General features: G+C 41.9%; 1 protein-coding gene across 2 annotated transcripts in view; it reads right to left on the bottom strand.

Moving 5' to 3' along the window:
• Positions 1 to 24,891, bottom strand: part of negr1 (neuronal growth regulator 1) — a 142,483-nt gene that overhangs the window by 41,158 nt on the left and 76,434 nt on the right. For both annotated transcript variants that reach the window (XM_069694677.1, XM_069694676.1), the window contains exons 4-6: positions 20,765 to 20,896; positions 6,646 to 6,766; positions 2,753 to 2,901 (exon numbers count right to left, since the gene is read on the bottom strand). In XM_069694677.1, the coding sequence (XP_069550778.1) occupies positions 2,753 to 2,901; positions 6,646 to 6,766; positions 20,765 to 20,896 (402 nt within the window). The remainder of the gene's footprint in view (positions 1 to 2,752; positions 2,902 to 6,645; positions 6,767 to 20,764; positions 20,897 to 24,891) is intronic.

Genomic DNA, 24,891 nt, shown 5'->3' on the forward strand with positions numbered 1-24,891 from the left:
TATCCTTTTTGGTATGTGTGTTTGGAGCATCCCAGACATAATGGACCAATTATACTTTAATGATCAATGAAGAATTTCAATCAGCCACTGAAATCACCAGTTAGCCCTATAATAGACAGATGACTCACCCTGGTTAGAGCATGTCTGCCTTGCCGGCGTCAACTTCAGTCAGTGGACCCAATAACTAAAATAAGATGGCTGCCTATAGTTTATAGAACAGATCTACTACTCCTGCGCTTTTAAACAGTTGACAACATTTTACTACTTTGAAACTCATCTGAAAACAGTGAAATAATTTATTTATTAAACCACACAACCTTTCTTCGTTGTTCTGACCTCCGTGCACTGTTACCCGTCTTTGCGTGGTAGCTTTGTTATTACGCTTTTTCTGAAATGCAGATCCCATAATTACTAGCTTTGTAACTAATATGTACAGTGTTTGGTTGGGCTGTGTCGTAGATGTTTTATCCATTTTTGCAGACTTCTCTTCCTTTATTTTCCACAATGTTTAGTTCTTATTGCATTGCAGTTTTTCTGACTGATTTTCCTACTCTACGATAGCTTGGTACTACCAAACCAAGCGGTAACCAGCAGTGACGTCACCCATTGGTTTGCGAACGGCCGTTATGAAGCCTCGAGTTCGGAATTTGGCCGGCGCCATCTTGCTGGTCTCAAGCAGTTTGGACCATATTTGGGCAAAATGGGGGCAGCGAGCGGTGGATCTGACTCGATCTGACCCACCGATAGCCGTAACCTGACTGCACCACAGGCCTGTCAATCAAACAGACCCCCCAGAATTTTTTTTTTTTTATTGACTGAGAATTTCATGAGACTAGTTGAATGGGAGTCTATGGAGCCGGAGGCCTTTTGGAGCCAACCTCTGGCGGCACTTGGTGGTTTTGCAATTGAATGCACTTCCGCATCGCCCTCATTCTTCAGAGCCGGAAGCTACGTCCACTTTTATATTCAGTCTGTGTACCAAACCCACATTCACTGTGAGAATACTTGGGTCCATGCTCCATTGGTTATAGTTTCCAGTTGCATCCTAATGGACATAGGTTCATTTTTAAACTACTGGAACAGCCTTTATCGAATCGGCACTGACCATCATATGACGTATGTTGTGCGACGAAACTCACCAAGCTGTACACAAGACCCTCCCCCAATGTGATCAGAGTGCAATGTCATGTTGGTAGAGGACCACTGCAAACTTTAAAAAAAAAAAATAGAGGCACTGTTCTTGGTCTGGCTTCAATTCCTCAGTATTTTCTAGTAACTGTTTGTGTTGCTTCATCTAGCTCTACCGCCACCGTTGTTGGAACTACATATCAAAACAAATGCATCCCTTCAATGTCATCGGACATAGCCAACCCCACTGGTCATTGATTGGTCTGTCTTTCAGAGTGGTTGAGCGAACCTTCATGAAAACAGTAGACGGACAGAGGCAGGCTGACACTACTGTTGGTCGAAGGGAATAAGGCAGCCTTCTTCGTGCCTCCTCTAAGACATACAGAGACACCAGTCTTTACTGAGAAGGTCTAAGGGTGTGTTTAGGCAAACAATAGCACACATATATGCGATATTAATGCAATGCAGAAAAGGCCAGCATGAAAAAAAAAAAAAAAACACGATTTTCCAAGTAAAATTGTTGGATAACAATATAATAATTCATCATTTGTACGTCACTGCATGGCCAATCATATCGAAGCAAGCAAGCTCCTCGTTGTTCGCTCTGTAACATCTATGCTGTTTACCTTGCACTACAAAATACCTGCTGTGTAGTGTTTTGCCATCTGATAAGCCTTGAAACTTGTGGATCTGCTATGTGACTTCCTGCAGGACTGAACCGGGGTGTCTGAAGGGATGTCTGCACCTGTTTTGTGAACACTTTTGCAGTCCAAGTTTGTGGTGTTTGCAAATATTTTGTTTTTCTATCACAGCCTTAATTTATGTGAAAACGCATTTGTGATCATAATAATAATTGTGCATTCCGTCACTAATGCACCAGAAGATTGGCCTCTGATTTTTTTTGGGCCTCTTTGGAACTCAGACAGATGCATTATGGGCTTTGAAAGCTATTAAGGGGCTGACACTTAGACCGCTTTAAAATCTGAGCCATACCCCCACTTGGCATTCAACTTATAACTGACCTGTGCAGCTGCCTTTGCTATTGTGATGCTGTTGCCTGAAACCTAAAATTATTTATCAGGTGGTGTTTTTATGCACTACACATGCAGATGTAGACTTTAAAAGCAGACACACACACACACACACACACACACACACACACACACACACACACACACACACACACACACACACACACACACACACACACACACACACACACACACACACACACACACACACACACACACACAGACTTTGCAACCACAGTACATAATTGTTTCACAAAACTGATGACCAGGAAATAAGAAAACACTTCTCCTGGTAATATATGTTGCCACCCAGTTGCAGCGCTGGGTTAAACTTTGGCTTTTATCCTACAGCCAGAATGCTCCAGCAGAAATGAAAACAATGGTGAGGGTATCCCCCCCCTCCACACACACACACACACACACACACACACACACACACACACACACACACACACACACACACACACACACACACACACACACACACACACACACACACACACACACACACACACTGACATACACAACACTGTTTCAGCCCGCTGACTCTTCACCATTCCAGTTAGCCACAAGCAGGTAGAATGACAACTTACGAATGAGAGGCACACTGGCATTAGTCGTCCCAAGCTTGTTGGTGGCGACACATGTGTAGTTCCCGTAACGATCCTCAGTCATGTTGGTCACTGTGAGGACTGATCTGGAGCTGAGGCTCTTGATGTCGATGCCCTGACCCTTGATAATCCTGAAAAGAGAGCAGAGTCACCACAATTTAAGCTTTGATTTCTCACCTACACACAACGTGTCAGGAGCAAGTGGCACGAGTCAAGCATGGTGCAAATGTTTGTCATCTTTAGAGGATCTTCAGATTGTACGGTACTTCATCAGCCTCTTCAACAGATCTATTTATCCATCGGTCTGTTGCGTCTGCGTCGGAGAGATGCTTTGAAAGACTGAGACGAGAGAGGAACGACCCAGAGGTGAACCAGCTGGGTGCCACTTGACATGTTGTTCATCGTTTTGCTGCAGGTGCAGGGGGATTATGATAAATCCTATTCCAGTTGTGCCTGGCATCTGTGCCGAGAAATTGACAAATGTTTAATTGTTTACTTTGGTGGTTGTGATGATCTTTAACAGCATGTAGAGATTAAAATTGGCTCTGTAAAAGCATAAGCTGTGCATCCTAATTGTGGGATCACTGTAGATAGCTCAGTTTTTTTTCATCTCTGTGGTTGTCGTCACCAGTTCAGTTTCATATCTGGCATTGTAAACCACTAAAACCTCCAGAGAGGAGACATGTTTCCATCTTGGCCTTGCTGTGGCCCCTCATGGTCTGGAGCTTGGCTCGACTTGCTCGGAGAGGCGTGCTGAGCTGAAACACTGTATGACCTTATGGCCAGCAAATATCCGCAAATCTGTTGTTCCCGCTCCCACGGCGACTTCTGCAAATGTTAGCTGAACATTCACTGATAATCTCGGCGTGTGTCTCGCCACTACACTAGTTATACATCAGACTAGTCCACGCTCCCCTCATGGTGAAAGAAACCTCCCCACCCCGCCATACACACACATAAACCCTCAGCCACTTCCAGTCAAGAGTGAAAGCGGTGACAAATAAAGAGTGAGATTTCCTTGAGAGAACTGTCACCTTCTTCCAATAGAGACGAACTTGTTGGAGAGCTGCACAAATATTATGGCTGCATCAATACAGAGCCAAAAAGAGAAGTGGCTTTCATGCGCGGTATATAAGCAGTACAAAAAAAAGTCTGTGTTAATGTTGTACAGAGGCTACACATACAGCCATATGAGTCCTCATACTAATGTCCTGTTCGTAATTAGGAGTAAATGAAGAAATCACCACTTAGCCATGTAAGAAGTCACAGAAAAAACAAGTCCTTGAATTAAGCAAAGACTAGAATCATGCCAACTTGCCTCCTTAGCAATTTGAATAAATTGAATCCACCCCATAATTACAATTAGCACAGTGTGAGTTGATGATTGAAATTGTGCTCACCAGGAGTGGGTAAATGATGGGTAATGGAGGCAATTTGGTTTTTAAATTCAAGAACTGACACTTGAATCTAGACTGATTGATGTATGTGTCGCGAATGATTTAAGTCCGTTACCAGCAAACATTTTATTAGGATGCAAGATGAGGACAAGGCACAAATGACTCTTGCCGGGGCATTTTTGTGTGCTCTCTTTTGAGGCCGGATGAATGGGATAAAAAAAAGCAAACAATGCTTTTTCTATCGCGCAAAGGTGAGACCTGATAACCATTACTGCCAAATGTCAGCATGAACATTTGAGTTTAAAGCACAACTTGAAACACATTTGATGTTTGGACTTTTCTGTGGAACCCAGTGAAACAGTATTTAATAATGATAATTAGCAGTTGTTTACTCTACATGAGCTTCCGTCAGACCTCTTTTTTTCCCCCCAAGGCATGTTGAGTGGTCATAGCAGGAAAAGGACATGTGAAACACGTTAAGATAATGATGGCTCAGTTCCATCAAATGTCCTGGTAGCAAAGAGAGTGAAGCAGCATGCACAATACAAGGACCTTGAAATTATCCCACCTAAATGTAATAAAGTCATTGATTACACATTTCTGCTATGATGAGCTCAAATGTCTGGTGTGGAATGGTAAATGGTCTGCACTTGTATCGCACTTTATCGGTCTCAAAGCACTTTTACACTGTTTTCCATTCACCCGTTCACACACACACACACACACACGAATGAGACCGAGCTGCCATGCAAGGTGCTCGCCATCAGGAGTACATTCACACAACGATGGTACGCCATCGGGAGCAGCTTGGGATTTAGTGTCCTGCTCAAAGACACTTATGTGGACAGGAGGAGCCGCGGATCGAATCACCAACCTTCCCATTAGTGGGCAGCCTGCTCTACCATCTGAGCCCTATTCATGAAAAAGGTCTGTACCGTTGGGTTATATTGTGGTTTATCAGGACAAATCAAATTCCATCAGTCTTAAACACAATATGCAGTGCTTTCTAAGCACTGTTTTAACTTCATGGCTCTTCCTTGACTTGCCCAGTGTGACAAGACATGTAGGCGACATTCAAATTTATATTGGTGGATTTACTGGATGCGGCCAAGTTGCGCCAGTTACTGCCAGCGACAATCAGCTGCCATTCTACCATGCTGTGTCGTCACTGGACAATTACGAGGTTCAATCAAAAGGTTCAGAGACTGCACCTATAACGACCAAAAACACTACCTGATTTAAGTGTGGCAACCATACCCTTCAAAGTAGTCCTCTTGTGCTGCGATGCACTGCTCCCAGCACTGCTGCCATTCTTGGTAAGCTCCCTGGGAGTCCCGTTCTGTTAGCTCTTTAAGCATCACCTGTGATTTGCACTGGATCTTTTCCACAGTGTAAAAACTGTGACGACCCTTCAGCTCAAACTTTAATTTTGGAAAGAGAAGTTGCAGGAAGCCAAATCCAGAGAGTAAGGGTGAGGATTCAAATGATGCACTTTCAATGTGTCATGTCAACATGCAGGTGCTTTTATTTTATTTTGAAACACCCATTTGCCATGGCACTGCATTTCAGGTCTTTTGTTCACAGTGTTTCTCTCAGACCCCCACCTGGTTGTCCCCCTGACTGGATGCAACTCCTTCAATCTTGGACAAAGACATTCTGCCCCTCTTGAAATGCGAACGCCACGCAAAACACCTCATCCGACTCATTGCTTCTTTGTTGTAGGCTTTCTGAAGCATTTTTAGAGTCTCTGTTGCTGATTTCCTGAGTTTGACAGAAAGGTCCATGGTGAAATCACAAATGTGTGAATATCAGTAGTAACAAAAACATGTGTAACACAGGTACTCCATAACCTGTTCTCCGTACAATTGCAACAGGAGCAGTCTTGGAAGTTTTTGATCGCCCGTCGTAACTTAAGGGCTCACATATAACTCTTTTCTCTACTATCGTGGTGTGTTTTTGCTGGGCCTCTTCATATCTCCGAAGTGTGAAATTCACTTGAGATAGCCATACATTTGTTTTAATGAAATGTTTGTTGACAGTTGACCTGGATTTAATATCTAATAATGCACCTCTAGTGTTGAGTTCACCTTCACATCCAGACAGTAAACTAGTTTTTTTTCCCCTTGTTTGACACGTCTAAAAAGTCTGAAGCAGTGGAAGGAATTCAGAAAGTTCAAAATTTATATAAGACAGCTTTACTACACTAAGCCATTAAAATAAAGAACGCATAAAAAGTATGTTACCTAATTTATCATAAATAAGCAGACAAGGCTTTTTCAAAATAATAAAAAACAATCAAAGCAAACAATATTTGAAAATATTTGTAAACAGACACCCTACTTCTAAAAAAAAACAACAACAAAAACTCCATTGTAACCATGATTGAGCTGAGACAGTGCAGCCACATCCAGGAGATATCTGGGATAAGGCTACAAACATTTGGTGACCAAAGAGTTCAAACAATCAAATTGGGCTCACCTTTTCTCACCCTTGTACCACTCGAATGTTGGGGAAGGCACAGCAGCAGCCTCGCACCTGAGCAGAGCTGTGCGTCCCAGACCAACTCCATGGCTCTTCATCTCATGGATAGATGGGGCAACTGGAGAAAACAAACAGAATAAATATTAGCACATGCCAGTTGTGAGAAAAGTTCTGAGCTATCAGCAGCATCAGTTGCTATTGTTCAGAAGAATGTTTAAGTGATAGCCAGACGCAGAGCACAGGTGTAGGAGTGTTGTTGAACTTCACAACATCCGACATTATAGTCCCTGTGCACGTTACATAGTGTAAACGCAACACTGAGTCTACAGAGGGGGAGCTAGGGAGGGGAGAGGGCACCCATCCTCAGTGTTAGGAAAATGAAATGAATTGCACTGAGTGATACATGGCTTAATGGAAGTTCAAAGACTCAATGGCAGGGGCAGGTTCTGCGAATGCGAAATGAGGCTCCATTCATGTGCTCCAATGTGGTGTAAATCTCTTTGCCAGTGTCACGAAGGCAGCTTTATATATGGACGGGTTCTAAAGCAACCCGGTCCCTCTGTGCTTCAAGTATTTACCCTGCTTAAAGTAACACAGCCATAAAATAAATTAATGTAATGATGTTTTCTAGACTTATGGTATTTTGTTGACTACTGCTTGTGGTTGGACAAAAACAGATGGACTGCACTATTGTGAAATGTTCTCTTATTTTTGTAACTATTGGACATCCTTTATTATTAAATTGTGGTGGTGCTCCGGAAGAGACTGAGGACGAGCTGTAAATTGCTCCGATCCTCATAGAACTGAATGCGGTTTGGACCCACTGGCACTGATTCCCGGTTTCTCCATTAAACAACAGAGTCAAGGAAGCAGGAGACCCAATCATAATAACACAGAGCTCAATCTGACATTGTGTATTGTGTAAACTTGGCTTGACTCGCCAAAGCCTAACAAACAATAAAACTGTTCTGAACACCCGAGCAGATGCGCAGCCATTTGACATACAATACAAACAAAATGACTTTGTCATTCATATGGTTTCTGATTAAAAGCATATGATACAATGAAAAAGCTCACATACCCGGGGTGAGTTCTGCACCAAACAGTAAATTGCCTCGCTGCGTTTGAAAGTGAAATGGGGACTATTTATATTCCTGACAATGAGCCTTTTAAGAATGACCCGTCAGTCAGAGCTGTAGCCTGTATCCAGTGGAAGGGCCTGGCCAAGTGCCTGCAAACCTTTACTTCCAATTGCATTTGGAGATGTTCCTAATGGACGACCTCAGTACGGACAGCTGCAGCGTCCAAACACAACCCTGAGGTACTAACTGGCATCAGATTTCCAAACTGCAAACAATGGCAAATTAATCCAATGGACACTGAATGGTCTATTCCTGCAGCGCAAGATAGTTTGGACCAGTATTTTTGATACGTGGATTTAGCAACATGCTTTGTTATGGCAAACATCTTTTAGCTGGGTTTGGCTTTAATGAAGAGAGTACAGTATGGGTTTGGAGGATGAACAGTCTGTCTGCCAACCTGTGAGAATCAACATAGATAGATGAGGTGGAATTTAACAGATCTGTGCAAGGTGAAAAAGATACATGTGAGAATTTGTACGATTTGTATGATCATGTAAGAATTGCACAGTGAGGTGACAGTCTGCTTTGTGATGATGGATGCCCTTCCACCAACCTTCTTCTGTATCCTAATAAGCACATTCATATGACTAGTGTGTGTTGACTTTCTGTCCTTGCGTGTGTGTGCCAATTATACCGTTATTTCCTCGTTCTATTGCTCGGCTGAATAATCCGAAGGACTTGAGATGGTGAATCAAGCGATGTCTTCGCTTTTCCTGTTCATTTATCACTGTATGAAATGTTGGATAACATGCTGGGGGGGTATTAGTAGACCTTGACTGGATGGCGGTGCATGCTGTGCATGTCTGTGTGCTCTGGGTGTACGTACCCTTGTGTTTAACGAAATATCCAAACTCGAAGTAGTAACAATTTTATGATTTAGAAACTTCACATCTGTTTAAACTTCCTCAATTGTGCCAAATTTGTTTACATATTTAAACACAAGCAGCATCAGAAACTGGTATGTTTTTCTTCAACTACTTACTTTATAACTTTGACAGTAGTGTGCATTATTTGTGTTCTGATGTCCTTGGTGAAACAAGATTGTTCTCCTGTATGTATGATACTTTAAGAGGCAGACATTGCAATAACAGACTTGACTTGAACATTACTCTGGAGACAGTTCACCAAAACTTACAGAACCTAACAGCATCTTTTGCAAAAGAGCATCAACAAACTGCAGCGACTGAAAAGTCTTGCTAAAGCTTGTGACAAAGTAACATCAGAGTGGTTAGCATTCGACAAGAGAAGCTGTACAATACTTAAAGAAAAGGAAGGGAGCAAGGAGAGAAAAATGCAACAGTGCTCTGCAGCACAGAAATATAAGCCAATAACAAGTATGACAAAATCAATGCAGTACGCCGACCGACAGAGGCTTAGTGAATCCTCGTAATCCTCCATTGGTGTCATTGTGCGGGGCCATTGATTATCTGAAGCCTCTGAAAGCACCAGGGTGACCTGGCTGTCATGCTCTACAGTTACTGGGACAGTGGACATGGTGGCGCAGGCAGGTGTGTCAATACTAGAAACCTCACACATAGAGCCCGTGTCTTTCTGGTAAAACTGGGAACACAAAACACTGGTACTTCATCTCCCTAGATTTACTCCTTTCACTTAGCTGTCATATCACCTTTTTGGATCATTTTAATGTGTTGCTTTTTTATTTCTTACCAACTGGATCAGCTATTTGTCAAAATGAACAATATGCTTATTTCATTAGACTCAAAGGATTTCCTATTTGTGCTTAATTTGTGTCGCTGTTCTCTATCAGAAGTTGGTTACAATCCTGGCAAGCGAAATTGGACATAGATAACAGAGGGATAAAGAAATATACAGCACCGCTCAAGGTGTTTGGCACTTCAGGTGTTTATCCATTACACAATACCATCAAGGAGGTGTCTGATCAGTCACAAATTCATTCTGCAGTGCGACAATGATCCAAAACATACAGCCAGAGCCATAAACACTGCTACATACCAGGAACAATGTGTAAGCCATGTACAGTGAAAAATAATGGGTGCTGTTATAAAAGCAATGGCTGCTCAGACAAATGATTGACACTCTTTCTGCTTACTGCACTTTGTATAAAGTTAATTGATGAATATAATCTATTCGTAGCATTACTTCTGAAAGTAGCTGAGCCATCTGTGGGAGGGTAAGACAGTGTAAACAAACTTGTGTTGGTGACTGCAAGTTAAAGACAGAAAGTTTTGCGGGCAGTTGTGTTGTAGAGACAGGACTTTGTTCTGTGGGCGGTCTTTGACAGTATTGGATACTGCTGTTTAGCTGCAGTGTGCTGGCTAATGGCTAATTGGTAAACAGTAAACTAGTGGAATGACATTGGTGGTCTGGCTGCTATCAGTGTGGACAGAGATGTGTGTGCTGATCGGAGCTGAGCTGGGTGAGCAGTACAAACTGTGAATGTAGCTTCCCAGGGGAAGTAAACATTTGTCAACCAGCTGTGGAGGATGAAGTAGGACACTGTTTGAATTGTATTTTTTTAATAATTATGTTCATTTTTTTAAACATAATGTGTCAAGAATTTACTAATATTGCACAATGAGAACTGAGAAAAAGATAAATCATGATGGTTTATTGTTGAAATCATCAAATGCCAATTTGGTAGACATCCCAACCCTAGTATTATATAATATTATTTTGCTGATCAACTTAGACTATGAACACTGCAAGCTATACTTCCCAGGTGCTGTAACTGAAGAGAGGTAACTAGGATTTTCTCCTATCACTATCTTATCTTCAGGGTGAGTCTTGTAAAAGTTCACCCAACAGTTTCTTTTCTGCACATGAGCAGATTTAAAAAGCAGTGGGCCCGCGTAATTGTCCTTTTCACCACTAAAGTTATTCAACTGTAGCAACGTTTTGGAATAGAGAAAAATACCCCACATAAAATTGTAAGTGGCACAAAATGCTATAATTGTATATGCATATCAATAATATCAAGTCCTTCCAATTTGGATCTTGGCATTGGGATCTGTTAAGACAGATCACAGCCATAAAATCCAGTCCAATCCAATAATTCCAATTTCAACTTGCTGGCATGTCTTATATCATCATATATTGTGCAATACACCATTAGGATTTGGAGAGTAATGCAAAGTAGTGCACTAAACATCATGAAGGCCCAATAATCCAGGTAATTTAGTGTCTAGAGAATGCTGTGGTGGTGCTGTAAATCATGCCTGGAGTCATGGTGACTCCAGCAGATGGGGGTGAGGGGTTGGGTCCAGGAATAGCACAGGCATGGCAGAAAAATGAGCACTATAAGACCCTGCCGGGTGACAAATGGCCAGTTGTGGGTCGATCACAAGGCGACTTCCATTACATCTGCATTATGCAGAGCTTGTCATCAAAACAAAGATGGTGTCTCCAAATGTCACTACAAACACAACAATGGTAAAGATAAATAAAAAGTCTGACCTTCTCTCCATCTGATATGAATTGACAGGGTGTGCTCAGAGAGCATCACACCTTAATGTACAGGGCTTCACCAAGTCATTGCCCTAAGGAATCTTTGTGTGACTATTGATGATTAATTGGTGTGCTTCAAGACTGAATACAATTTATTTAGCTACATACTATTGTTTGCCAAGAGAACCCCGAGAAGGCAGGCTTTTTAATTAAAAGATCAATTAATAACCCTACCTCTTCAGCCAGATTTGAAAATGAGTTTTCATTGCAATTAAGAAATGGACTCATCAGTGCATGACTTGTCAGCTTACACACAGAGACTCTGTTCCCCACTGCCATCTGTGGGCTTCATTGTCCTGCTTTTTTGTCACTCAGGAATGGTTCTACTGCCAAGATTTATTAATTCATTAAGATTTCCATTCAGAACAGCTAGGGAACATTGTGTTCCTTCCTTTTATACAATGCAAGGCATATAAATAACCGGCTTAGTGCGCAGGACTGTGTGGGTCCACCGCTTCAGGGAGTCAGTCTATTGTCTGTGTTTAACACTAAATGGTTCAAGGTACACAAATCCCCACTTATCTTCCTAAATGCACCCGAGCTGGTGGGGTGTTTCCATGAAGACAATGGTACAGTTGGGACATATAGAAATATCATTAATCTATTGCTGCAGTAGAGTTCAGTAAGTTATTTCCAACCGTGTAAACATGCATAACATTCATGTTATAAACCGTTTTCATGTAAGGCTGAGATACTAAAGGAATTTACCTTTTGTCGTCATGATGACTTATTTAGACGAGTCCTCAAAATTGCAGACCAAGCTAAAAAAACAAAGATGCTGTGTGTCAATCCACGCTGAAGTGGTACGAGTCAGACCATATACTCTGCAGAAGATCAAGATTCCGCTCATTTATTCATGCCCCTCATGCACCAAGGAATCCAAATAGCAATCAAGACGAGAGCTTTGGAGAGATGTAGGGAGATGGATTTACATCCAAACAGCTTGAGGGTACTGGCTTTAACTCTACTTAGGGTTGGATCAGAATCCAATTCTAGGAAGCCTCCTCTTTTGAATGGTAAGCCACAGTATTTCAATGGATATGGCAAAGTGTCGACAAACGGAGACGTTGTGCCTGATTTTAAAATACTCCCAATACTACATTTCATTGAACTGTGGAATGAACATTTATTCTACGTTTGATCCAACCTTGCAATCCCCCACTGCACCGAGCCTGATCTGGACACACACATTCTGTAGTCAGACGCGCGCACGTACACGCACACACACAATATTTAGGGCATGCGTTGTGGAATGTAAATGCCGTGTACAGCTACGCAGCTGTTATAGTGTATAATGATTTGTTAGAGAAAACCACTAATACTCTTCAAACATGCCGACACTCCACTAATAGTTGTTTACTTTGTTGTCAGTACTTGACATTGTAATATTCGGTGGTCATGAAGATGTGTCTCCTGACTACAAGTAAACAGGTTTAGCCTCTTATTTATCTGAGATGGTCATGACTTCCCAGAACAACTCTGTCAGCAGAGTCAGAGGAGCATGTTGTGGGTGTATCTACTAGGGCTGGGTCTGAATTCCAAACAGGCCCGGATGACTGGGATATTAAAGGGGAAGGCAGGGTAGGGGCAAACAGAAGAGAAGGTGATGGGAAGAATTGAAAGTATTCCCAGTATGCTCCGGAATTTCAATTATGTCCAGAAATCTATCAATACCATAGATATAATTGCTTTCAGACGTTCTAATGTGCGTGCTCATAATTAATACAAAAATTGTCGCAGTTTTGTTGGCCATTTACTGTAAGGGTAAAAAAAAAAAAAAGTGAGGGGTTCTTCCTTTTAATACACACAGTCATGGTGAATATGTGAGCAGAATTCACAGCTGCAGGGTGCTAGAGGAGGAAGGAGGCGTACAAATGGCTGGCAAAGTAGCACACAGGACACAGTTTCCCTCAGTGAAGCAAGTGAAACCTTACCATGAAGGAAAACAAGTGATGTTGAGGAGGGAGAGATGCCTGCATCGGTTCAAACCTGTAGCCTAAATCAGGACAGGAAGGGACACAATCTTACACACTCTCCTGGTATGGATATATAAAAAAAAACTAGAAACAAAGATTAATGTTTGTGTGTCAGCACCAACAAATTAAACTTCCAGGTGTGTTCCAAAGAGCAAGTGTGAATAGTCCCATAAATGTAGCTCTTACATAACCAATGACCTGAGATAAAAATAGTTTCCACCAACATAAATAAAAGAGAGACGGATATGCCTAAAAGCCAGGGTTTCCTAACTACACATCAATAATTCAAACGTGTAGGGTGTTAACATGGCATCAACTAATCTGTCCTCTTTACACATTTATTTCCCGCAAATTGACTTGTGCCAGCTTTGTGTTTACTACGTGGACGGATTGAGACGATCAAAACATCTGCTATGGTTTCAAAAATCTTCAGCTGAGGCATCTGAAACGGTGACGAGCAAATAAAATGTAGCACAACAAGACAGTTGGCTGTCTGAGTTTCCTCCACGTGTGACTAAAGTTTGCGCAAACTGTCAAATCCCATCTTGCAACACGGTGGTGTTCAAACTCGCTCGTCTCAGTCATTCAGTAAGACGAGCAGACATCTCTCTCCGGGGGGAGGCAGCTTCCTAAACTTCAAAGCAAGGTCAGACACCTTTTGATTTCTCATCTTGAAAAAGAAAACGAGTGGTGTTATTGTTTTATCTGTCGTGTAGTGATGGACGCCTTCATTCTGCAACAAGGTGGCTTCATTAATGAATCAAACGCAGGCTTTTTATCTCGGGCGGAGGTTTTCTGCGGTAGTTTCCTTCTCATTCATCCTTCGACTCAGCTACCGAGATGTGATATTTATGCTTTGAGTCACACTGTGCAGTGAGGATTTCAGCCAATAACGGCACCCACCTGCAGGGAAGATGAATATGTAAATTTGAAAAGTAGGTCGGAGATCAAATTTCATCAGGTAAAATCACAGCTGAAATATCCTTTTCTCCAAGTGGGGTTTTACAGCCCATCTGATTCTTGCTCGACCTTCTGGATGGCTGCCATCATTCAGGTTTAGCTGATAAACGTATTCAGTTGTCATTCATTTATCACAACAAATATAAAGGCGAGAAGCCCACTCAGGCCAGTAATTGAATTAATGCTATCTGATTAGTAGCCTTTCGAGAAATTCAGGCTGAGGTTATGTGTACTGGACTTAATACTTGCAACCCCTCAAACCTTCTGCCTCCAACCCATATCATAGACAGGCTCAGTGGCCGGGTGTTATTAAAACCGCAAATATGCAAGAGCTTAATTTTATTTTCATTACTTTGGTTTGCTTATTTTAATTAGTGGCTTTAATCTGCAATTAGCCCAGGGGTCAATTTAGCATAAAAAAAGGACATTGTTTTGAAAGAAATTGTTTGGACATGTATTTAATTAGACTGTTAACCCGTGAAATGTCAGTGCCACTCAATCCTATGCTGTCCTATTAGAACAATAAACGAGAAATAGTGTACGTGATTGATTGATGTTTATGACTTAATCTAATTGAACTGCTATTAGCAAGAACAATGGGGGATCAATGCAGATACTGTAAATAAGTCAATACACACCATGGTGGCCAGTTACATAATTTAACATAAATCCACTGATACCTGGATTTTGTATGAAATATGAGAGGAAACGAATCACACTGTGTCATTACATCGTGTGGTATTTTAAAACAGTTAACCACGTACAAATCTTTTAAATAGCACGTTTCATGTTGTTCACTGACACCGCCACAATCTCCCAGGAGAACCTTTACATAACTGAGAGGCTGAATCTTTGAGCAGAGTATAAAACAGCTGTATGGGCTTGTGTCCATACAGGGTAATATTTTTAACAAAGCTAATTACTTGTCTCTTGCAGTGTAATTATCATCGCTTGTTTGAGTTTCCACTTCAGCCGTCGTCTTTATCTTGATTCAGAATTTGGTGCACTCAGCCCTCATCAGTGCCCCACGCTCCTGGGTGCCTGGTGAATATGGCCTGATGTGCTACAGTGGAGCATGAATGATACAGTAGATTGGGATACGATCCACATGCTTCTCTTTATACTTCACAGAGCGAGAGTCGTGCCAAAAGGCAGCAAAGAGTGGTCACCAGCTGGCTGCAGCTCTGCCTGCTGTGGTCGTATCAGTCGCTCCAATGGACAACTTTAATTCATTTATTCTGCTCCCTTATCTTTGGAAATAGGCACATGTGTCACCAGTTCCCGTGTAGGAAGTAGAGCGATGAGGCAACTTTGATGAGCAATACAAACATACAAAAATATATTGACAAAAAGCTTTAAAAACTGACACGGACTATTTAAAGCTACACAGCACAATGTATTGAAGATTCTTTTTAAACTGCTACATTTTGTTGCCATTTGAAGGTGCCAGCAACCAACGCTGTGCTTCTTTTAATGTCAGCGACATTTTGTTTACGCGGGTCTTATAGTTGCGCTGCACTTTGAATGCTAAACAGCTGCAATAAAACACAGGACCTTTCATGTGCAATGTGCTTGTGAGGCCAGAAAAGTGTGACTCTGTGAAGCTACCCTACATGTTGGCCATAGCTCAAACAGCACGTCAGGAAGGATGAAATATTTATGACTTAAAGGGTAGAGTCACAGATGAATAGTGTGGGCAGACACACCTATCACCTCGGCTAAGAAAATGACTGCAGACCAACTTTGAATGAAAATGTGTCACAGCCCTGCTGAAAGAGAGGTTGCATCTCTCACTACTCCATGTACAGCATCTCAATCTTTAAAGATAGTAATCTCATAAATCTAAGAATCACATGCTACCTTATGGATTGGAATATTTCTTGTTCCTCTCGGATCCGCAATGTCCTTTTAAATCCAGTTGGATTATTTCAAAACAATTATTATCATCGACCTCACACAAGGATGTTACTAAATTCCTGAAAGGAAGCACTCTGGAGATAATGCTTTTCAACTGACATCAACTCTTAAAATCTAATTTCAAAGTATTTACTCGGCCTCCTGCTGCTGCTGCTGGTGATAACACTACCCAACAAACTGGCCGTTATGTTATAGAGCAGGGGTGGGCAAACTACGGCCCGCGGGCCACATCCGGCCCGTTGGTCTTTTTAATCCGGCCCGCCGAAGATTGGTACAGAATTGCCCAAATCAAATCATATCATAATTATGACTGCATTCATTTGACCTTGTCCTGTAATACCTGGCGGTCCACCAGGTGGATACATTGTATCACTCATACATTGGCATTCATACATTGACTTGATTTTGCGGAGGCCGGGCTGCTCTCTGTCGTTACTCTGCTGCTGCTCTGAACACATCTGCAACAATGAACGGGCCAAAGAAAAGAAAAGTCGACAGCGAGTGCCGAGTGTTTAATAAGGAACGAACGACTAAATATTTTTTCACTGAAGTCCGGTTGAAGGCCGTGTGTCTTATTTGCCAAGAAATCGTTGCGGTTTTAAAGGAATACAACATCAGCCGTCACTTTTCCACCAAGCATGCTAATTGCGCGAACAACCACTCAACGCAGGAACGGACGGCGACCGCTCGGAGGTCGGCAGCTAGTTTGCAGGATCAGCAAAACACCTTTATCCGACAAACTGCCATCCAAGAATCAAGCACGAAGGCAAGTTATTTGCTGGCATTCAAATTAGCAAAGACCAGCGAGCCTTTCTCCGAAGGGGAGTTTCTCAAAGAGTGCGTGGTAGAGACAGCAGGTGTCTTGTGTCCTGAGAGCAAGAACAAATTAGAAAACATGAGCTCATCACGCAGGACGGTGACTCGCCGTGTTGAGCTGATTGACGAATACTTGGCTAGCAAGCTAAACAAAAAAGCGGAGTCATTTACATTATATTTCTTGGCACTGGACGAAAGTAATGACATAAAGGACACCGCTCAGCTTTTAATTTTTATCAGAGGGATTAATGACAATTTTGAGATAACGGAGGAGTTTTTGGCCGTGGAATCCCTGAAGGGGAAAACGCGGGGAGAGGACTTGTATGACGGCGTGTCGGGGGTCATCGAGAGGCTCCAGCTACCTCGGAGCACGCTCGCCCAACGTTACCACAGACGGATCGCCAAATTTGACTGGAAAATAACGTCGGGTTGCTCAAAAGAATCCAGGAGAGGGTGAAAGGGGACAACCCTGAGCAGGAGGTCATTTTCTTACACTGTGTAAATCCGTCCTGCAGCTCGACCACGTAGTGAAGCCAGTTGTAGAAGTGGTTAACTTTATTGGAGCGAGGGGACTTCACCGTCGTCAGTTTATTAAGTTTCTTGAAGAAACTGACGCCGATCACCAGGACTTGCTTCACCACTCCAACGTCCGCTGGTTAAGTTTGGGGAAAGTATGTCAACGAGTGTTGGGAGCTCAAACAGGAGATTATCTCATTTTTGGAGCTACTTGAGAAAGCTGACGATTTTCCTGAGCTGAGTGACACAGATTGTCTTTGTGATTTATCTTTTGCTGTGGACATACTGACACACATGAATGAGCCGAACGTTAAGCTACAAGGGAAAGACCAGTTTGTCCATGAAATGTACACAAACGTCAGAGCCTTCAAAACCAAGCCAGCTTTATTCTCAAAGCAAATGTCAAACAAGTCATTCGCTCATTTCCCCACGCTGGCTACGCTGAAAGGCGCCCCTCGACGTGAAAAAATACAGGAAATCACTGGACAACCTGCACGGAGGATTCTGCCATCGGTTCTCTGATTTTTGAAAAATTGACAAGTCACTTCAGCTGGTCTCGTGTCCCTTCACACGAGACCCTGAAACGGCGCCACAGGAGTTGCAGTTGGAACTGATTGATCTCCAATGTGACACTGTCTTAAAGGAGAAGTTCAATTCTCTTAAACTGGATGAGTTTTATGCTTCATTAAGTGCAGCCAAATTTCCAAACATCCAGAAGATGTCACAGAGGATGCTGGTGTTGTTTGGCTCTACGTACGTGTGTGAACAGACTTTTGGTGTGATGAACACCAACAAAGCACCTCACAGATCCCAGTTGAGTGATGAACACCTCAGATCTGTTCTGAGAATTGCCATGACAAAACTAACACCAGACTTCGATGCGCTGGCAAAGAAGGGTGATCAACAACACTGTTCCCACTAAAAGTGAATGTAAGTATTAACACTGTAATGCCTTTTTTAGGTTTATGTTTGATATGTATGCATCTGGTGCTGGCCCGGCCCGTCTGTCAAATTTTAAAAGTCAATGTGGCCCCTGAGCCAAAAAGTTTGCCCACCCCTGTTATAGAGGGTTACAAGTTGATGCAGAGCATGTTGATGAGAGGCTGCAAGGTCAGCGTGTTTTTACATCATGTTGTTTTCAAGACACAAGAACGCTAAAATGCATCGTGATTTGCTGGAACAAACGTGGGAAAGATGCGTTCTTAGCTCACCTTAGCCTCCGACCTGTAATCCAAAATAAAGGCCAAACAAGAAACATAGAAGGCTGCAATAAGAAAGAGGGGTTCCCTACGTCCGCGTAGGAAGCAGCAACACTCCTCGGTTGAAAACAGTGGCTGTGGTGTATTCTATACAGTTTGAAGGCATCTGCAGTGTAAACGCACAGACAAGGCAGCTCCTCATTGGCCTGGAGCCTCCAGACATGAGACAGTTCAACTCGCGTGTCTGTAGTGGACACGAGTCTCGCGGACAGGAAGAGCTTGGCGTGAACAAACACACACAAATGCCATTATGCTTTTTCACTGTCTTCGGTGTTTCCCTATACGTAGGCTGTACTCGCTCAGCCAGCCTGGGTCGACGAACACCTCGGCAGGCACATCAAATCACCTGCTTTTACCTGAGATTAATCTTATATTAGAACTATTTCAAAAAAAATGTCTGGGCTACACATCAGTCTGAGTTTGCATGCACTGCAGTAACCGAGTGGTGACAAATTGTAGCAACTACAGATAGTATGCATGCGAGGTGTTTGAGGAACAACGGTAAATTCTAGTGTCGACTGACAATCTACATGTGCGGTGTTTAGGGAACATTGATAAATGTTAGTGTCAACCAACGATCTGCATGTGAGGCGTTCAGGGGGAATCTGTAAGATCGAGTGACACACAACCTAAGTTTTCAGTCTAAAATGCAGATTTAATGTGAGAAAGTTTATGGCCTACACATTTACCTCTTTTGTAATAGATTTTTGAAGTAAAGCAACGGAATTTAAAATATCAAATGAAATAGAAACCATAAATGTTTTTCATAAATCAGTGTCTAAAACAACCTTAAAGGAGTCATGAAAAATATCTGGACAGTTCTTCTCTGTGGTACAGATCAATAAAAAAGAATGAGAAACCGGTCAATGACAGGAACAGCTATGTAGCTCTGTCAGCTTCAGATAACCGCCTCAACACTTGACCAACTACAGCAGACTCCCACTCTGAGAATCGCTCCGGTGCTCAAGCTGTGGTGACTTTGTCCGACAGCAAAGGAAAGTCTCCCTAATCAATTCGCTCTGTTTGGATACTAACCCCACATACCCCCTGCTGTCTCACTTTAAATCTCAGCGTCTGGCTATGACATGGCTTATCAATCATAAAGAATATCTCCTTTGTTCTGTAACATAAAGACACTGCCAGTTAGTCAGGCACTTTTCATCCTTGAACCCATGTCTCGGTGACGCTATAAATAACTGGCCTCTAAAACTCCACTCAGGCCCAGCTCATTAGAGCCAGGCATTACACAGAAATAATGGCCACAGGACTTGGTTTGATAACAAAGTGAAGGCCGCCGTCTTAAAACAGAGAGGAGGAAATAGAATACGTGCATTATTGGATTCACAGTCGTCGGAAAAAAGAAATCAAATTGTCCAAACTGTGTATGAAATGAAATAACTTAATTTTTCAAAACTTGAATTAGAAAACTTGCATGATTAGTTTCCAGGATGTTATTAGGTTACTGGGCCTGGGGGAACCTTTTTTTCTTTCACCCGTCCTCCTCCTTTCCATCTCTGTAGCCGACCGCTTGGTAAGCTTTGCCAAAAGTGAGATTTAGCACGGGGCATCGAGCAGAGACCCCCATGAATAACAGTGAAGTAAAGCAGCACTTTTAAAAAGAGAGGGAATGGCAATAATTGTCAAGCACCCGTTCCTGCTCCTACTTACGTGTGGTGATTTCCATGTGACCACGACAGCTAAAGCCCGGTATCATTCATTAATGCTCTGGCTCCTCATTACTGTCTCCTCACACTTTTGAAAGACTCATTACCTGCATAATGGAATAGTGCTTAGAACAGTCAGACCTTTCCTTGGTGTGAATTAATCACCTACATGCACAGACAAAAAGGGAATTCTCGCATTAAATATTAAGAAACTTCAAGCAGAAGCTCTCCTACTTTTTCAAACTTCTAGAAGGTGTACTTTCTTGAAGTGCACCATCAGGGACATGACACTGGTATCACTGCAGGCTGCCCCAGTGTCTTTCATGTGTCTGCACGACCAGTGTGCAAGAAAAAAAGGAAGAAGAGAGAGATATACTTACAGTTGACTGTGACTTTTACTGTTTTGGTGTCAGGAGAGGCGATGTCATTTAAAGCGCTGCATTCGTAGTCTCCAGCCTGGTCCCTTGTGATGCCAGTGATGTTAAGATATTCTCCACTTTCATACTTCCTGGCTGGAAACAAAAAAAAACAAAAAAAATGGAGGCAAAGTACTTACACAGTGTCTACACAGAATACAAACACAGCGGGGACACACACACACACACACACACACACACACACACACACACACACACACACACACACACACACACACACACACACACACACACACACACACACACACACACACAGAGTATATATATATAGTGCAAGGCTCTCTCTAGCCTATGGTTACTGTGTGGAAAGCCCTAATTTGGAGCAAATAGCTTCCAAGTTTAAGCCTCAGTAGAAGATGCAAGACGATTAGGTATTGTATTGAACTCCTGATTACCTTCCATGTATCCTAAAATAGCAGCGGATCAGCAGTGCATTGCTTTGTTCGTATCGATATTGTGGCCGGAAATAATGCTTCACTCCTCGTCATTCACTCATCATTTGCTCAGCTCCACGTCATGCATTTAAAGCTACTTCCTTCTTAGAAGACAGACAGATTTGTTGGCTCAATGCACATGTCAGTACTTTATAGTTAGCCAGTGGTGCCAAAGGCGGGAGCGGCAGAGCACCATGACTGGCATATTGACAGGGGCGTAGTGCACTTAAAAAGCGCAAAACTCCAATTAATGGAAAATAAAAATATACTAACATAGTTACAGTTGATAGACTCAAGCTCACACTGAATTTATGGCTGTGAGGAATTGAATGCAGAAAACAACAGCTAGACACATTATGGTGTGCAGTACAATTAAGATGGGGTAATCAGGAATAAATACATAAACAAATTAAGTATTTTCAATTGTTTTATATCTGAAGAATGCAAGTTAGATTGTTACAAACGTGTGTATGTGTGTATGCACTGGAGGAAAGTCTCGGTGACAAATTCCAGAAGGCAAACAATGGCTTTGACACAGATTTATCCAGAACAAAAGAATGTAAATGAAGTTTATCTCAGTCAACATCGTGGGTGTGCCACTCACTGTATTATTCAACATCAGAGTTGCAACAAATACTAGATTCATTGACAGATGGAAACTTAATTGAAAACTATTTTAATAGTCAATTTATCATTTCAGTCATATATCAAGTAATCCATGGTCCCAGCTTTTCATTGTGACGATTTGAAGCTTTTCTTTGTCACGATAGCGAGTCGAGTATCTCTGAGGTTCATATTGCACATCGTATGAATATATCATTTTGAGCCGTGAAAAAATTACAACCTGCATTTTTCAGTTTTCCTGACATTTTAGAGACAAAATGATGAATCAGTTAATCAACATGGAAAAACAATCATTAGTTGGAGCTCTGTTTAACATATTAAAACTGACTACAGTGGGACCAAATAAAATGAGTCACCCATGAGTGGCATAATCTGTTAGATTAAAGTTCAAGTCTTGGTAATGACAGCCATTAAGCCACCTACAGATGATCACAAATATTATTAGTTGTATTCATCAGTGTTATGCTAAATTACAATACATATCAGACACTATTAATTACTTCTTAGTTTAGATAGATAATTTGACTGTGTGTGTGCAATGAATGGTTATAGGATCTCAGCAGGCAGCTCCGTGTATGTAAGAGAGACTCGTGGCAGATTCTCCTCAGACCACAATTAATTTCCAACCCAGTGGTGCTCAGTGTAAAATCTATTTATGTACAAGTTTTCAGGGTGGTAATGGTGGTGTGGGATAAAAGATGCACGGATGGATTTGGAAGGCATGGGGATCAAACAGAGTGCACAATCAAGCAAAACTGAGCCCCACACACACTGTTCAGGAAGCCACAGAGATCTAACACTGACTCAGCAATATCTCATAAAAGAATCAAGACAATCCATGCTTCGGGAGTGGCAATGCTGCCATTATGTGCTGCCAATCTACCCTGCAAGTGAGCTGAATTCTTATATAATGCCAATTCCTTATTCTGCCACCCCGGGGGCCCTTTATCTGCCATCTACCATTTCAAAATACTTGAAACTGGAGGCACGGTCGATAATGAGCTTACACATTTCTTCTCATACTGTTGTGGTGGCAACAATGGAGTCCAGGAGTCTTGGCAAAGGTATTGGTGGCTACACAAACACCAGCAAAAGAAAGGAAATAAAAGAAATGTTTGAAAAAGTGATCCATAAACAAGCACCGGATGTGTCTGAAAAACAGACTGGTTAAAATGCCAAGGGAGCACAAGGATAGAGACGTAAGACACAGAGCTCTATTTTTGTGGCAGAGCATGGCACACGGCTGGGCTTTGCACCAGCGAAGATGCATTTTCAGTGGGTGCGTATATTTATTTATTTTTTTTCTAACTTAATCCTTCTAATGTGGGACAGGATGTGCAGTGCAGAGTGTTTCAATATAACATGTATGATGTCATAAATAACAAGGATTTGTGACTAACACGGCCCAGTGCACAGTTTTTCTCTGTCTTACATCAGTGACCACCTGGGTGACATGTTGCAAGCCAATGCTTTTTCTGATGCCGGCAAATTTGATTTATATTCTCTCTAGCAGGAAATAAATAAGAGAGGAGTAGATTGAGAGATACAGCGTGCTACTTTTCAAATCAGCTGTGATGTCAATGATCTTAACAAGGGAACTGGCTATTAGTGCATGCAAGGGACAATTTCTCAGCACAAAATGTAAAGAATATTTAAATTAATTTTAACTGCCACAGTTTCATGGATTTGTGAATTGTTCTTGTTGATGTTTCAGTGCAAGTAATATTCTGTGCCGTCGCCCTGCTGAGACCTGTAGTCTGAGGGATATAGCTAGAATTAAACATGTGACAGATGCAGAGGGATGGGATATTATCTGTTTCACCGAATAAGTAGGCCTCCTGTTTAGCCACCCACCACAGCCAAACGCTTGCATTTAAAAGAAAAAAAGAAAAAAAAATTAAGGCCATACATGGGCGTACGTATGCATGCCCACAGTTTTAAAGTACATAGAAAATATTACTGAAATTTCAGTGTCATTTCTGAAGCAAATCTCTTTTGGTTAAATTATACATGTAAAAACTAAAAAGGGAGATAAAATATTATTCAATTAAAGAGAGATGTCCTCTTTAATATCTATTATTCACCTCTTGATTAGACCTCATCTTAGCACCAGGAGCTGTCCATGTTATGTCCTATTAAGTTTACTTATAAATGAGCAACAGCAGGACACAGCATCCGTTTTTTCCTCAACACTTTGGTATTGATCATTATCTGGTAAATGAATGATCTTATTATGCTTTTACAGCTAATATTCGTGGGCAAATCTTTGAAAACAGATCAGTAAGGGTGTGTTCAGTTATAAATATTGTACGCAGATAGTGAACCAAATGATGTTCCCCTATTTAAGTCTCTTTAATGGATCTGAAATCAGAATTTTTGGTCATGACTGAGGCCGTCTGTGAGACGTAGTTTCGGGAAAATGACACGCCTCATGTTTAAGTGATGAAGCTCTGTGGCTGGAGGGATCATGACTCTTGCCTGTCAGGAGCGAAGAAGAAAGTCAGATGACATAATTAGCGACAAAGTTCATGTTGGGCGAAAGTGCTGTCGATGAATGGACCGATAAAACGTGTGACTTCAGGATGGGAGACTTCTGTTTTTCTTCAATTACTTTCCATCGGACAGCCAACTAGCTATGACAGTGGTTGCAGTGATAATCACTGTAACTATGCTGATTGGGGTCCTTAACCTTAATAGCGTATTTTTTAATTTCTAAGAGTTTCAGAAGGCACATACTAATTATACTGTGGATAGAGACATGAGATCAGAAAACCCTCCCACGTGTCGCCATAAAGGAGAGATGGAATCTACATGATTTATTGATTCATTTGGAGCAGCCTACTGATAATTAATATCGCAAATGTCCAACTGTTTTACAGCTGCTCTCTGCAACTGTGTGTATCTGTACCATGTGCTACTGACCGTGTGTTTTGTAATAGAATTTCACATGCACTATGTACATGTCGATGGCACACGTTTACATATTGAAAACCTAGTTTTTCACGGATTGAT

Source organism: Brachyistius frenatus, unplaced genomic scaffold (assembly GCF_029030835.1).
Source record: "Brachyistius frenatus isolate BFR_SWC_R1_liver_20210118 unplaced genomic scaffold, ASM2903083v1 Contig_18, whole genome shotgun sequence".
NCBI classification, from domain to species: domain Eukaryota; kingdom Metazoa; phylum Chordata; class Actinopteri; family Embiotocidae; genus Brachyistius; species Brachyistius frenatus.